The 15,423-nt window shown below is 37.9% G+C and overlaps 1 protein-coding gene across 4 annotated transcripts in view; it reads right to left on the minus strand.

The window, feature by feature from the left end:
- IL13RA2 (interleukin 13 receptor subunit alpha 2) overlaps window positions 1–15,423 on the minus strand; it is a 77,497-nt gene that overhangs the window by 9,597 nt on the left and 52,477 nt on the right. Inside the window, exons 3-10 of one of the 4 annotated variants that reach the window (XM_080795898.1) lie at window positions 13,769–13,894; window positions 12,614–12,755; window positions 9,839–9,962; window positions 7,737–7,888; window positions 6,210–6,363; window positions 5,114–5,234; window positions 2,191–2,375; window positions 888–1,033 (exon numbers count right to left, since the gene is read on the minus strand). In XM_080795898.1, the coding sequence (XP_080652024.1) occupies window positions 888–1,033; window positions 2,191–2,375; window positions 5,114–5,234; window positions 6,210–6,363; window positions 7,737–7,888; window positions 9,839–9,929 (849 nt within the window). In that variant the 5' untranslated portion in view covers window positions 9,930–9,962; window positions 12,614–12,755; window positions 13,769–13,894. Of the gene's footprint in view, window positions 1–857; window positions 1,034–2,190; window positions 2,376–5,113; window positions 5,235–6,209; window positions 6,364–7,736; window positions 7,889–9,838; window positions 9,963–12,613; window positions 12,756–13,768; window positions 13,895–15,423 lie in introns of those variants that run through there. The other 3 variants (XM_080795897.1, XM_080795896.1, XM_080795899.1) reach the window with 3 other exon arrangements.

Below are 15,423 nucleotides of genomic sequence, written 5' to 3' on the forward strand. Positions count from 1 at the left end.
TTAGCATGAAGCTTCTTCAGATATGAGAATACACAAGTCTAGATGTTCTCAAAGGGAAAAAAAAAAATCACTGAAGAAATTGCTTCAGTTTTGCATTTCAAAGAACTGAATAGTATCTCTCATCCAAAATAACAGCTTCTATTTTGTTGTATCTTTTCTTGGGAACCAGCATAACATAGTGGACTGGGAATAGCTGAATAATTTGTAAGTCAATGCACTTCCTTGGGACATGTAAATCAATTCAACTCCCAGTTTTCTTCTCAACCGTAGGTGAAATTAATTGATTAGAACTAATGGCTCACCTATGTGTCTCCACCACTTTCGAAGTTGGAAACCAATGAATAAAATTAACATATAACAATGTAGGGCTAAAGGCATCATCACACTGTTGTTGCTGGGGGGTAATGAGTCTTGGGATCATTGCCTCCTTCCTCTGTCAGCCCCTCTCCTGCATTACAAGCAATTCAGGTAGCCCTGTCAGAGTCTAATTCTGACATGATGCTTGTTCCTCAAGAAGTGGTTTTATTATGTTGTTTTCCTTTCTTTTCACCAAAGGCCTCATCATAACCCATCTCATACTTGCACTTGGCAACTTTAATTTATTGGCACAATATTAGAAACAACTGACTACATTATCTCTAAAGTCCTAATGTAGCTTTAAATTTTCTATGACTGATTATGCTTTCAGACTACAAGCAAGCATCTTTCTTTTGTCCCCTACATTATATTGTTTTCTGGAAACTATACTAAGATACATGTCATATTCTATTCCTCATGTGGATAGCAACCGATTTTGGTTCTCTTATTTGCTTATTTTATTAAGTCTATATTTAAAAAAAATTAAAAACTATGTTTACATTTTTTCCAAACAAATGCAATGTTCGTACCACCCAGGTAGTGTCATCTTCGGTGAATTCAATTTCATAAATAAAACATTTGGCTGGAATGGGTCCTTTAGGCATGCTCCATCTCAGGTTAACTTTCTCTGAATTCTCCACAGTAAGACTAAGGTACTCTGGTGGCAAAGGTTTAACTGAAAAGCGAAAGGAAGACATTTTAACATGGAGGTCATTAAGTTTAGCAGTAGCTCTTATCAAAAGCTAGGGACACCTAGAAAGAGAAATCTCTAAGATAAAACGGATGGGTCAAGACTAATCTCTACGATGTGAATTAAAATCAAAGTTGCTTGGCAACCAAGATTAGTTTATTGAGAAACTTGGTTATTTTGGAAACTAAATTTTGGAAAGTCACATATTGACAAATATTTAAACCCAAAAGAAAACTTAGAAGATCCAAATCATTACAGTCATTTTTCCATTTGGTAGCACTAGGAACGACTGCCACAACAATTACCACTACTATTTTTATCAATAGCTAACTCTCATTTAGACCTTATGATGTGTCAGGCACTGAACCAGGGATGTCACATCATAAACTCACTCACGGTGGTATCTACATGGCTTAGTCTGTTAAGCGTCTGTCTTCAGCTCAGGTCATGATCCCAGGGTCCTGAGATGGAGCCCCTCTTTGGGTTCCCTGCTCAACAAGGGAGTCTGTTGCTCCTTCTTCCCTCCCCCCACCACTCTGCACATGCTCTCTCTTGCTCGCTTTCCTCTGAAATAAATAAAATCTTTAAAAAAAAAAAACAAAAAAACTCACTCATGTCTCACAATAAACCTATGAAGTGTCCTCTATCATCCTCATTTTACTGATAAGGAAATTGAAACAGACATTAAAAGTAACTTGCCCAAAGTCATACAACTATAAACTGGTAAATCTAAGATTCAGATCCAGGTATGGCTGACTCTAAAACCTGACATTATTGTAACACTGGAACTAAGAACTCCAACTCAGAATATCCAACCATTTGTGCATTGAGATGTGGGAATAAGGGTTTCTATAATTACTCCATCATTAACACTAGACAAAAATACTTTACAGCAGACCAACTCTTTGAAGCTAGGGAATAAATTGTAAGTTCTAAATAAAAATTTAAAAAAAAATTTCTTGATTCAATTCCTTATTCCTGTACTTTTATATTTAATAAGAGCTTCTTCATATGCTCTCTTGGCCCTCACTTCTCAGGCTTTGCATTTCTGTAACTTTTTCTATATCTTTGTCTCCATCTCTTCTCTTCCATTTGATTGTAAATGGCTTAAACTAGAATCATTTTGAAGTTGTTTAACTCACCTATATTTTGAAGCTGAAAAATAAAATAGCTGGGTTGGATAGGATGGGATTCTGATGATCCATTAACACAGATATAGAAATCTTTATAGTCTGATGACTCCAAATGGGGAAACCTGCAACCTGTATTTTTTCCATTAGCCTTGATATAATCGGGGCACTGTATTGCGTGCTTCAAGCCCTCAAACCTGTAAAACGAGGTATTGTAAGAATTGTGCTTCCCAATATCTTAAAGTATCATGGTATTCAGTTTTCAATTATTTTAAGATACCAAGTGAATTAAAAAATCATTTAATAACATTCAATATTTATTGGGCACCAACTCTGTGCCAAATCCTATGCTATGTGCTAGAGATATAATAATAAAGAAAGCATATTTGATAATTTCATGGAGATTACAATCTGATGAGAGTCTTTACAAAATATCGAGGATAAGGCAAGGATTCTTACTCATGTATTGAAGTGATATTAACTTGCCCACAGGATTTGCGAATCAGAGAGTAAGATTTCTATTAAAAAAAAAAAAAACCTGGGGTTTAAATATATAATGCCGGGTGATACTGCTCTTTTAATATTGTACTGGAGAATTTATATTAGAAGAAAGCACATCTAAAAAGCAGACTTACAAAATGCTGCTATGTTTAATAAAATGAATGAAAGTCCTCTGAAGATATAATACACATCAAGAGCTAAGCCTAGAAAAGCCAACAGAGGGGTCAAAAAGAAAAAGAGCTGTCTGGCAAATAAATATCTAATTTCCCATTCTCTTTGACAAGAAATGTTGCCATATCATTGAAAGTTAACCTCTTTCCAGTAATAAAGCTAATGGGAATTAGGGTGGATTTCCCTACTGATTTTCAAAACACAAATGTCTGGTTTATTTTCCTAAATTATATTTTGCAATGCAAAATGTGACATCTGTAAAAGCAGCCAAAATCCCTCTTGAAATTAGGCCAAGCTAGCAGCTGATCAGGTGCTGATACAAACAGCCAGACTTTACTGAATTCACTTTTTGCCAAGTAGCCAGTTTGTTTCCATTGTTTGTTTGTTTTTTAATCCCAAGTTGTTATGTATTTGCATGAGGGGGGTGATAAAAGAACTTTATGATAGTGAAAATTACTTTATTTTCTAACGCAATAGCTGCCAGCAGCTAGAAAGAGGGAAGAAAATACAAGCGTTCTATAATAAGCTTTAATTTCCCTTTTCAAGTAGTCAAGTATTAACTTTGGGCAGATTTTGCAAAGTTACAATCTCTTGGTTAGTTCACCTAATTATGTTTGGGAGACTTGAGTTTTAGGCTTGACTTTACCCAGATTTACTATGTGCCAGTGTGAAGCCTCATGGCAACCTTATTTTCCAGTTTCTAAGATGTCAGTATTTACCCCTCGCCACTAAGATGAGGATAAAGCTATGTTAAATATGAACTACAACGTATAAAAGGGCATACTTTCGGTCTTTTTATCTAGAACAGTGCCAGGCATTATATAATTGCTTAATATTTGTTGAATTAATGAACAAATAAATTAGACTGTAGAGATTGACCCGGCCAATTCCAGATGAAGAAACCCCAGAAAGGAAAATGGCTTGCCCAAGACCATCAAACTCAATGATGCCAGAGCAGGCACTAGAACCCAGTTCTCAGTATTCTCAATAGCTTATGGCTTATCAGTTATGTCTTATGATTTGTCTAGAGAAAAAAGCCACGATAATTTGGGCCTGAAACACAAAGAGTAACACTTTGTCCTCTCTTGCTTTTTTACATTATTTAATAAATGCATAATTCTGATACACATTTATCAATGTACCAATACTCTCATTTAATGAATATTTTGTGATGATCTATGACAGGCATAGCACAGCCCAGATAGTGAAAAGAAATGTAAGAAACAGCTCGTGCCCACTCATCAATTAAACATTTAAGGGACCAGACAAAGCACACATACATGACAAAAATTTAAATGTCATCCGGACAAGGAATTAAGAGCTAAAATAAGTAATAGTTCGGAGAAAAACTGAACAGAAGTTGATGTGATCAGTAAAGAGTTAATGAAACTGAATACCAGATGGCATTCCAGATAGTAATGCACACAAAGGCCTAAAAGATCATAACATAGGTGAGAAAAAAAAATGTAGAGATGGGTCTAAATGGAGTGGAACACTCACACCGGTGATAGTAGAAGGTAATGTTGGAAGAGCAGTGATAAACTGAGGCAGACATCTGAATGCCAGACTAGATTTTTATCCTGGAGCAATGAATAGCCACCGGAAGTTTTTGATATATGAAAATAGCAATATGGGAAGATAAATCTGGCTACACTGTGCAGAATGAATAGGAAGGGAAGAGACTGGAAGCAGAGACCATCATTTGGGAAACTATGGGAGTCATCCAGTTGTGGAACAGAGGTGAGCCTACAGTAGAGTTCTTACAGTAGAGATGGGAAGTGAAGAACAGATGTGCAACCTTGGAAAGCAGTGTCAGAATGCAGTGAACAAAGTTATCATGAAACAAGGAAGGAATGAAGGAGATAGAAGATTCAGATGGCTCTAAGTTTAAAGCCTCAGTGATAGTTAAAAAAGGGAAGAAAGTAAAAGGATTCACCGTTAATAGGTACCTGTTTTTTAAAAGGAGAGAGTATAAAATATGCCAAAACTTTTTAGGTTATAATCCTATATATCTAAAAGATACAAAATTTAATCCAGTACAGGAACAGTGTTGCATTCCTTATATCACCCATAGAGTGACTTCCAGTAGCTACAGCCTAAACCTACTTATTCCCCTTGAAAACCCCAAATAACTGTAAGCAACCTTCATCATAAATGCAACTCTGAAAAATAATAAATTTAATTTAGTAAAAATACAGTTACTCATACTATAATTCTTGTAGATACTTTCTTAATATGGAATTCTTATTATAAAAATACTTACCAGTAAAACAACTGGTAATTGGTAACCAAATGGGCACTCATGCCAGGTTTCCAAGTACAGAGTAAATGTTGCCAGTTGTAATATACACAGTCCATTTCCCGAACTTTGGTATCCTCGTTTCCTAAAGAATGAATGAACTATCAATGCTTGAAAGGCATGGTTATGAATAATTTGGGAAATCACTATGCAATTTAATTCATTTCTTTTGATCTCTCCATTTCATTTAGCAATCTATATATAATCAGGAATATCTCAAAAGGAAATTATTAGAAGTCACTTCACTGTAATGTGGCATGTAAAAATCAAAAAACTTTTCAGGGCTCATTTAATGGTACTAGTGTAAGCATATGCAAAGGTACTAAATTAATTCTAGGATGCAGGGTGCCTGGGTGGCTCAGTTGGTTGGGCAACGGTCTCCAGCTCAGGTCATGGGCCCAGGGTCCTGGAATTGAATCCTGCATCAGGCTTCCTGCTCAGCGGGGGCCTGCTTCTCCCTCTCCCTCTGTCTGCTGCTCCCCTTGCCTGTGCTCTCCTGCTCTCTCTCTCTGTCAAACAAATAAATAAAAAATCTTTAAAAATAAAAAAAATTAAAAATAAAAATTATTCTAGGATGCTCTGAGCAGTTGAGCAAATACTCACGTACGTATTTACTAATATGACCTCAAAACTGGGAACTATAGGGGCACCTGGGTGGCTCAGTGGGATAAAGCCTCTGCTTTCGGCTCAGGTCATGATCCCAGGGTCCTGGGATCGAGCCCTGTATCGGGCTCTCTGCTCAACGGGGAGACTGCTTCCCTTCCTCTTTCTCTGCCTGCCTCTCTGCCTACTTGTGATCTCTGTCTGTCAAATAAATAAATAAAATCTTCAAACAAAACAAAACTGGGAACTATATTAACCTAGTAAGATGCAGGTTTTGCCAAATTTGTTTACTGATTTAAAGGATTCAAAAAGGCCAGTCACCCACTCCTAAGAAGAATTCTATCTGCTGCCACACTTTCATTTATATATACAATCTGGTAAATAAGGGTTAAGGGCCTTGTGCCCTGTATGGGTTGTTCTGACAGTATTAAATATGAAAAGAGAACTTTATTTTAACCTCTTGGTGATGTCCAATAAGTAGCTTCTGACCATGAACTTCGAACTTCCAATCCATTTGTGCATTGTGCCGGCACCAGTGTGTGTATCTTTGCTTCAACACCTTTGTTAAGATCAAACCCATCTTTGTAATGTAGATTCTTGGTAATGACGGTCTGTTTGATAAGAAGATGAGACAAAGTCAAACTTACAGTGACAGCATCATGAGCCACATTATTAGGGCTAAGAAGTCACCCTAGAGTGTTCCCAATATCTAAGAAATTCCTAATGATTATTAGATACAATGTCCTAGATATATTCTTGGCAGGCTCATTTCTGCATACTGTATCATTTGAGAATCTTAACATCTTATACAAAATAAATCCAGGGGTGCCTGGCTGGTCTACTAGGTAGAGCATGGGACTCTTGATCTTGGGGTCCTTGAGTTCAAGCCCCATGCTGGGTGTAGAACCTACTTAAAAACTAACGATGACAACAAACAAAACAAAACCACAAATAACCCCAAAAAACTCTGGAAAAGAAAGTCTCTATGGCAAGATCTTGAGCTATAACGAACTTGAAATCCAGAGATAATTTTCAGATACCGTATGCCTATTACATGACAAATGATCTAATCACATTTCAAGTATCATTTGGACTCTTCAGGAACCATATACAGTAAAACCTTGGAGGCAACTGGAGAAAGGCAGACAAATTATGAGCTCCCAGAGGACTACAATCATGTCATTTATCCTTGTATTCTTGATACCTAGCCAAATGCCTGGCACAAAATGTTGCTCAAGAAATGTTGTACTTGAATTGTCTCTTGAAACTACCTATGAATTGAGGAAGCTAACAGTATGCCTCCTACAACAGAAATCTTTGAACATGCTTGACTATGTCCTTAGTAAGTCAATAAACTTTCACTGAACACTTACTATAATATATGCAAAGAATTATGCTGTGTTCTGGGGGGCAAGTGCAAAGATAAATAAGGCTTAATTCCTACAAAGAAAAAGCTTATGGTCCAATAGCCTATATAAGACCCTTATACAGGTATGTACGTAATCATAAAATACAGTAAAATGTATAAGTATTCTTCAAGTCTATATTCCATGGAATCAAATTTTTTTTTCCTATACTTCTAATGGTAGTCTTAATACTGGGTGGGGTAAAAATAGATGTGGCAGGATACACAGGCGATAGCAGCAGGCATGGCAGCTTGTTTATTCTTAACATTAACTATTGAGGGGGTGCCTGGGTGGCTCAGTCGGTTAAGTGTCTGCCTTCGGCTCAGGTCATGATCCCAGGGTCTTGGGGTGGAGCCCCACACCGGGGTCTCTCTTCAAAGGGGGAGCCTGCTTCTCCCTCTGCCTCTGCTGCCGCTCTGCCTACTTGTGTTCTCTCTCTCCGTCAAATAAATAAATCTTTAAATAATAATAATAATAATAGCTATTGAGATACAGGATTCAGAGTGGACACTGACATCAAAAATTACAAGAAAGGTCCTAATAATCACACCAAGTTTGCAAGTGCTTGCTTTACTTACCTTCCAATATTTGCTACCGATGTTTCGGTATTTTAATTCATATTCTATTGGGCAGTCGTTAAAATTATCCAGAAACAGTGGAGGTTGCCATTGCAAAGACAGATAACCTAAATATCCAGAGTCCACTATCTCAAAATCCTCAGGAGGATTAACTGAAATAAAATCAATAAAATATTTTTACTTTTTTTCCTGTATCTTACAACAAAATTTGCCAAATCTAGATTACTTCCATATGTCCACCAGGTGGTGAATGGATAAATAAACTGTAGTACACCAAACAATGGAATATTATTCAGCCATAAGAATGAAGTACTGATCCACGCTACAACATCCAAAGGCCCTGAAAACATTAAGCTAATTTGAAAGAAGTCAATCACAAAAGATCACATAAGACCGATTTATATGAAATATTCATAATAGGCAAATCCACAGAGACAAAAGTCAATTAGTGGTAGCCAGGAGCTGGAGGAAAGGAAAAATAACACATGACTACTGTATAAATATTTGATTTCTTTGGGGAAGGGGATATAAATATTCTGGAATTGAGTAGTTGGGGCTGTTCAACAAGTATATTGTGAAGATACTACGGACCACTCAACAGTACACTTTAAAAGTCTGTGTTTTATGTTATGGAAATCATATCAATAAAGCTGTTAAAAAGTCTAGATTACTGCTATATGCAAATATGACTTTGCCTACCTAGCTACTAAGTTTTCATAGAAACAGGCAATTGAACATGGAGTTATCTCTGTGGTTATATAACCAGAATTTGGCCTAAGATGGGAACACTTTATTACATAAATCTCTCTAATACCAAGAACCAATCAGTATTAATTCAGTGTTTACTATATGCATATAACACAAAAGGGATAGAAAATGTAAAATATGACTACTATGACTTAATGCCTTAAGGATTAGAACAAGCAGATCTTGTCATTCCATTCTGGTTAACTGAATTCTCCAACTAAAGTTCAGTACTATCCCAGGGAAAACCAGGGCCACTCTTCAGAAGAACTTAAGAAAAAGTGTCAGGCAGCTGAGGAGAGTAAAAAGCCCATTTTATTTGTCGGGAGGAGCAGTGGACGGCAATGGCTGCCCCAACTGGTGGTTTAAAAAGCAAACAAACAAGTAATTCTATAAATTTTCTCACTAGCAAATCTAATAGTACTATAGTACTGCCCTCATGTTGGCTTTCTGCTCATAATTTCCTTTCATTTTTGCCCATTTGTTCATTTTAATGCCTCTCATGATACATATTGAGGTGAAGAAAAGAATCTACAAAAAGATTTGTAATTTGCGGTACAAATTATGATTTGACTTGGGACCCCCACCAGGTACCAATAAAGAATGTCTCTATCCTCTATTGAGGATAAAATGACAATCCTATTGTTTCAATTCTTACAGTTACAAATCTTTGTGAAATGAATTGTTCTAATTACCTTTTGAATAAGGAAAATTCAGTAGACATGATTTAATAATTCTGTAATTATGTTTAAATTTTACTTTTTTAAAAAATTTTTATTTATTTTTTTTAATTTCTTTTCAGTGTTCCAGAATTCATTGTTTATGCACCACACCCAGTGTTCCATGCAATACGTGCCCTCCACACAATACGTACCCTCCACAATACCCACCACCAGGCTCACCCAACCTCCCACCCCTCACCCCTCCAAAACCCTCAGGTAGTTCCTCAGAGTCCACAGTCTTTCATGGTTCGTTTCCCCCTCCAATTTCCCCCAAGTCCCTTTAAATCTCTATATATTTTTCCATATTTATCTAATTATCTCAAAGATTAAGGACCACAAATAAGTTTTGAGTTAGTTGAGTATTAGGCAATGAGATTTCAGATAATTAACCTATTTCTTAGAAGACTATATGAAAAGGTCTGGAAAGTGTCTTTTAGTTTGACTTTTATCCTGCAAAATGTTTGTTACCATTAGTTACCTTAAACGTGAGGCTGGCTAGTAAGAACATATCTTTTGTGTATGGACTTCCTAAAATATTTCCAGTAATAATCTATCTACTTGTTATGCACTTCCACAGGTTAGGTTGAAAAGACAGTTAATATCCTAAATTTTAAAACTACTCCATTGTTGGTTTACCTTTTATCTCAGCATTTGAAGGCACAGAGACAAATGCTGTGCAAATAAGCAGGATACAGAAGTGTCTCACATCCAAATGAACGAAAGCCATTTCTCCAAGATTAAATATCTTGAAATTTCCACTCTAAGAAGGAAAAATACATTTTAACTTTATCTTACTTCAAATAACTAAGACTAAATGTGATTAAAAACACATTTGATAACTCTGTGTGCCTTCAACCAGGAATTAGGAAAACTGTGCCCTTTTGAACCATGGAAACAAAAAAAATCAGGTTTGGAACCAATAACCTAGAAAGGGAGGATTCTAGGCTCATTTTTCCCTAACAGTTAAAAAAAAACAACAACAAACAAAACAAATATATAAACATAAAACTGCTTGTATCCCTTCATATTGGCCCCCCAACATAGATTTTTCATACATCACATGCTCTGGCCAGGACAGGATAACTTCAAATAGCCTTCAGCCTGACGACTGAGTCAGGCCCACCAGTGTCCTTACTGGATCACAGTGGGAGTTATGACATCATTAATCTCCATAGCAACCCTCTCCCCTAGCAACAAGATAAATACACTGATACATATACTCTTTTCTGAGATTAAAAAGCATTTGAAAGTTATCTGATTACCAAGAAAGCACAGAACCTACACCAAAGCCTCAGACTTTTTTTGCTGCATAAGTATTAAACCATCATCCTCTACTCTTTATCTGTTTCTGTTTGCTGTATCAGTAAATAGCATTCTCATCTTCCCAGTTGCCCAAACCAGAAACGTGGGAGTTCAACTTCTCCCTCTCCTATACAACCTCTCCCATTATCACTACCCCTTCCAAGATGAGGAACTCATCCTTAGGATTTCATTATCCAGTCTTTCCTGTCTCCAAACCATCCTCCATACCACATACAGCCAGAATGACCTCTCTAAAAAGCAAATCTTACTTTTCACCTGTTTCTTAAAACACTTCACTGTCATAGAATACAACTTAATAGTCTTTACATTCTTGAAGAATATTGGTTGTATGATCGAAATTTAAAGGATTCATGTCTCCACATAACAACTTAATCACAAACCACTCTTCTTTCAAAGAAAAATCACTACTCCCAATTCTATACTTCTCCTTGAGTCTATACTCCTGGAACCAACAATTTCACAGGAAGTTAAGGAGTAAAGGTCACTATACCAATATTCAGTGATTACCTTTCTTTTCTCTTACATAAATTCATTAAGCAGGGGAGACCCTCTCTCCCTGTACCACCCTCTTCAACCTACCTGGACCATCTGTAACATTGTAATGTTGCTAGGTTTCATTCTAATTCTAATGTTCTAGGTTTCAATTATTGTAACACAGAACCTTGAGATCAAGCTATTAAAGCCAGCATGTATTTTAGAGGCCATGTTAGCCCAGCCTCATTTATATGTTGGGAAGTAAAACTCAGACTTGCCCAAGATTACACAGCAAGTTAGTAACAGAGCTGGAAATAAGACAGAAACATGATCCCTAACCCAGTGTACTTCCACCCTATTATGCTGGATCCCACACTTTTGAGGGTTATGAAACCTTCCTCTGGGACTCCAGCATTTAAGTCTTCCTTCAATTAGTTAGCCAGGCTGAGTCCACATCATGCTCTTTTTTTTTCTATGTCTCATAAAATCATAAGAGAATAGCATTTCTCTTACTAATGTTGGGTCCATGGTCAAAGGAGCGAGACCGATACAAAGCAAAGGTCAAGCAAAGCTTTATTTCGCGCCAGGCATCAAGAATCAAACTGACCGGCCAGGGCCTTCTCTTGCAAAGAGGCGACCTCTCTCTGCCTTACAGACTAGCTTTTAAGGGCAAAGGCCATGTGGTTGGGCCTGGCCACGCACAGGTGGCCAATGAGATTGTAACACACAGAGAAAGCTGCACAGTCATGCTAGGTCACAAGCGGGTGGCCAACTGAATTACAATTTACCCTAGTAGATATTTGACCTAGCCTATCGTCTTGGTCAGAATTAGCGCCCAAAAGGTGCCCAGAGGGCGGGGCCCATCCTCCTTGGTAGCTAAGGAGGCAGTATGCGCCCCCACTGATTGGATACCTCCACCTGGCCTGACCCACCCTTGTATTTGGGCTTTGTTACCTGGGACTGGTTTCCGGGACTTGTTTTTAAGTAAGTTCCCTGAGGGGGTGGGGGGCAGGGTCAGTTTTAAGTTTTACTGCATAAACAACAAAATCACTGTTTAACCGGATGGAGCTGCTCTGGCTAAATAGGCCCTTACACTAAGATCGAATAAATCTCCCTCAATTCCTCCCTGCCCACACGCACACCCATTGCTGTCCTCGAAAGCATCTGTAAGTAGTAGGTAGGCCTGTCAACAGATCTTCCACAGAGCTGCTCTCATGGATTGAGATGAACACTCGGGTTACATTCTCATCTAAGGCAGCACATAGGTCTGACAAAGAGAAATCCTTTCCTATTCCTAATAAGGACGAATCCAGTCAGAACTCCCTTAAACGGCTCCCAGAAAGATCTTGAAGTTCTCTCTTCCTTATCAATCTGTCCTTATATATTTTCATAGGCCTGAGTCATGTGCAGCACAAATGGTGAGAGTTAAAAATCCCTTGTTTCTGCTCCTTTTATAGGCTACTGAAATTTGATTTCGGCTACCAAATCATATTTTTCCTACATCGGCCCAACACGTTTAAGCAAAGGTAGGAAATGGAATAGTCACTTCCTGAGTCACTTTTCTATAAACCTATGAAAGGAGTCCCCTGAATTACAATGCACTTAGGGCCCCACCTAGACCTTCTCATACAAATGAATGTGAAGACGACTCTTTCCTTGGCTTCTGGGTTGCAAGATTGCCACTTGAGCAATGAGGTGCTTTACGTACTATGTGGTTACCAGGAAGGACAGGATTTTTCACAAGAGGGGAAGGAACCTGAAGGCAAAGGGAAAACAGGGGATGAAAACACAGACATAGAAAATTTAAAACAGTTTCTGGTAAACTCTCCACCCCAGCCCACAGTTAACCACCACAGTTAACAACAAACCGCATCTGGTCTTAACTCCTTATTTTTAAAAATGAGGACATACCAAGAGAGGTAGATGAACTGTCCAGACTCACACAACTTACTGTTGTGTGCCGGAGGTAGGACTGAAAACCCGATCTCATGATCCCTTTCCACTGACTAAAGAATAAATTTTCTTGCTATAAGGAGTCTGTGCTGAGCCCATTTTACCAGAAGCCTCCCCTAACCTTGTCCAGCCTACTTTCACCACCCAAACCATCAACGCAGCACACAGTTTTACCATCATGAACTTTTTGGCAGAATAATAATTGAAAAAGTTTTCACTGAGCTTTTTTTTTTTTTTTTGCCAGATGCATTTCCAGGTAAATCTTGTCGGGGTATAATGTATAAGTAACAAGTCATAATATCCATAACAATAGCAATCCTCCTACTATTTATTCAGCATTCACAGCATTCCAGGCACTACTCTGTGCTAAGCACCATATGTACATGATATCATATAATACTCATAGTCAGCCCTGGATGCACATACTATTTTCATTCCCATTTTAAAGACCAGAAGCTGAGTCACAGAGAAATTAAACAACTTCCTGTAAGTCACGCGGACCATAAATGATGAAGCTTGGATTTGAATCCAGACAGTTTAGTACCAGAGTCCTTGATGACAACCACTAGGCTAGGCATTTTCCACTGTTAAGATTAATGTGGAGGGCAGCTTCCTGTTTCTACCCACTCAGTTTCACACAACACTATTGCTTAAACAGTTTCCCGCTGAGAATCTCCTTTGGAATGGCAAGCCTAAACTATTTCCTGTTTTCAGCCTCACTTCCCCACCTCTTCAAAGCCATGCTACATCATTCGCTTGTTCTGGGAGTTGGGCGAAGATAATCCTTGCATGACTGGAGAAACTCCAGGTACTTACCAATAATATCGTTTCTCAAGAAATGAATTATCATAGGCAATTATCATAGGTCCTTCTTTTTTTCTCTTCTTCACTTTGGAGACATTAATTAGAATCTCTAACACTTCCCTTCCTGTCTGATGAACACTGGGGAAAAAAAAAAAAGATAGTGTTCCTGAAATAGCCAGCAGGCCAGGATATGGATTCGGCAATTCACAAGACAAGGAGGTTATGGGTGGGGCTAAAAGCATCTAAAACAAATTTAGAATTACAGCAGGGAATGTAAAAGCTGACAGGACTAATTAATCTTTGGATAAACAAATAGATATATAGCTGAGGAACTTGTTAAAACAAAAGGCACAATGGTCTAAGTATCAACTGGGATTTCAGCACTGCCTCAACCACTACTGTTCCTGGAAGCAAATTATAATTCGATTCCCATTTATACAATAGAGGTAATGACACCAGCCTGGCAGATTCGTGCTGAAGACTAAAGGAAACAATGTATGTGAAAGGACTATAAGACTTAAATTGCTCTGTATGCTTAGGAGGAGTTTGCTTCTGAGCACCTTGCTACTAATCACAATTTTGAAAATAACTTGCTGTAACCCTACACATTTGCTCCTACTAATTCAGGAAAATTGATCCGTCCACAGTTGATAAGTAGACAGTTATCAGCCTCCAACTTCCACTACCCTTATTGATCATCAGTTGCCTTTATTGATACTTATCTTAGTAACAAAAACTTCACACATTCTGCTTATCTTTTACAATTTACAAAGAACTTCTTAAATTATTCTAACAAATCTGAAGGTGTATAAGGTTGGAATTACATATTTACAGTCAGTAACACTGCAGCTTAGAGAAGAGATATGACTGGCGCAAGATCCCACAGCTGATACAATCTCTCTCTCTTTTTTTTTAAGATTTTATTTATTTATTTGACAGACAGAGATCACAAGTAGGCAGAGAGGCAAGCAGAGAGAGAGGAGGAAGCAGGCTCCCTGCTGAGCAGAGAGCCCGATGCGGGGCTCGATCCCAGGACCCTGGGACCATGACCTGAGCTGAAGGCAGAGGCTTTAACCCACTGAGCCACCCAGGCGCCCCCAGTTGATACAATCTTTATGGAAAGGCAAGGTAAAAGAAGTAAGGGACAGAAATGTTGCAAGCCTAAGAATGCAGTCACTTACATAATATGGCTTTGTGGAAAAGTTCCATTTCTGCCTTGACAAAGAAATACAAAAAGACTATTCCAAAGTATCTGAAATGACCACAGCTTCTTGTTTCATTTATAAAGGCAGTGAGCGAGTTGCAGAGACAAATAATAATGAATGGAGTTTTGTAATGTCACTAAAGTGATCTCTAAAAAAAACACAAAGTATGGCCATGTCATTTACGTTGCCATTAGACTGAGAAACCACTCTTACAAAATTTGAGACTTTCCATTCACATTATTTAAGGTATCTAAAAAAAATCAGCCAAAGCAGTAAGAATAGGGCTTGGAGAAAAAGAAAATGGGAAAATGGGAAGTACAGCTTGAGGAGAGAAAAATAGAAAAGTGGGGTGACGGCAAAGGCTTAAATCTCATCTGCGGACAAAACAATTTATGTGGTCTTAAGTGAGAAGGCACACCGACTAGGAGATCTGGGCTCTAGTACCAACTTTATCAGGGGATT

This window comes from Martes martes, assembly GCF_963455335.1.
Source record: "Martes martes genome assembly, chromosome: X".
NCBI lineage: Eukaryota > Metazoa > Chordata > Mammalia > Carnivora > Mustelidae > Martes > Martes martes.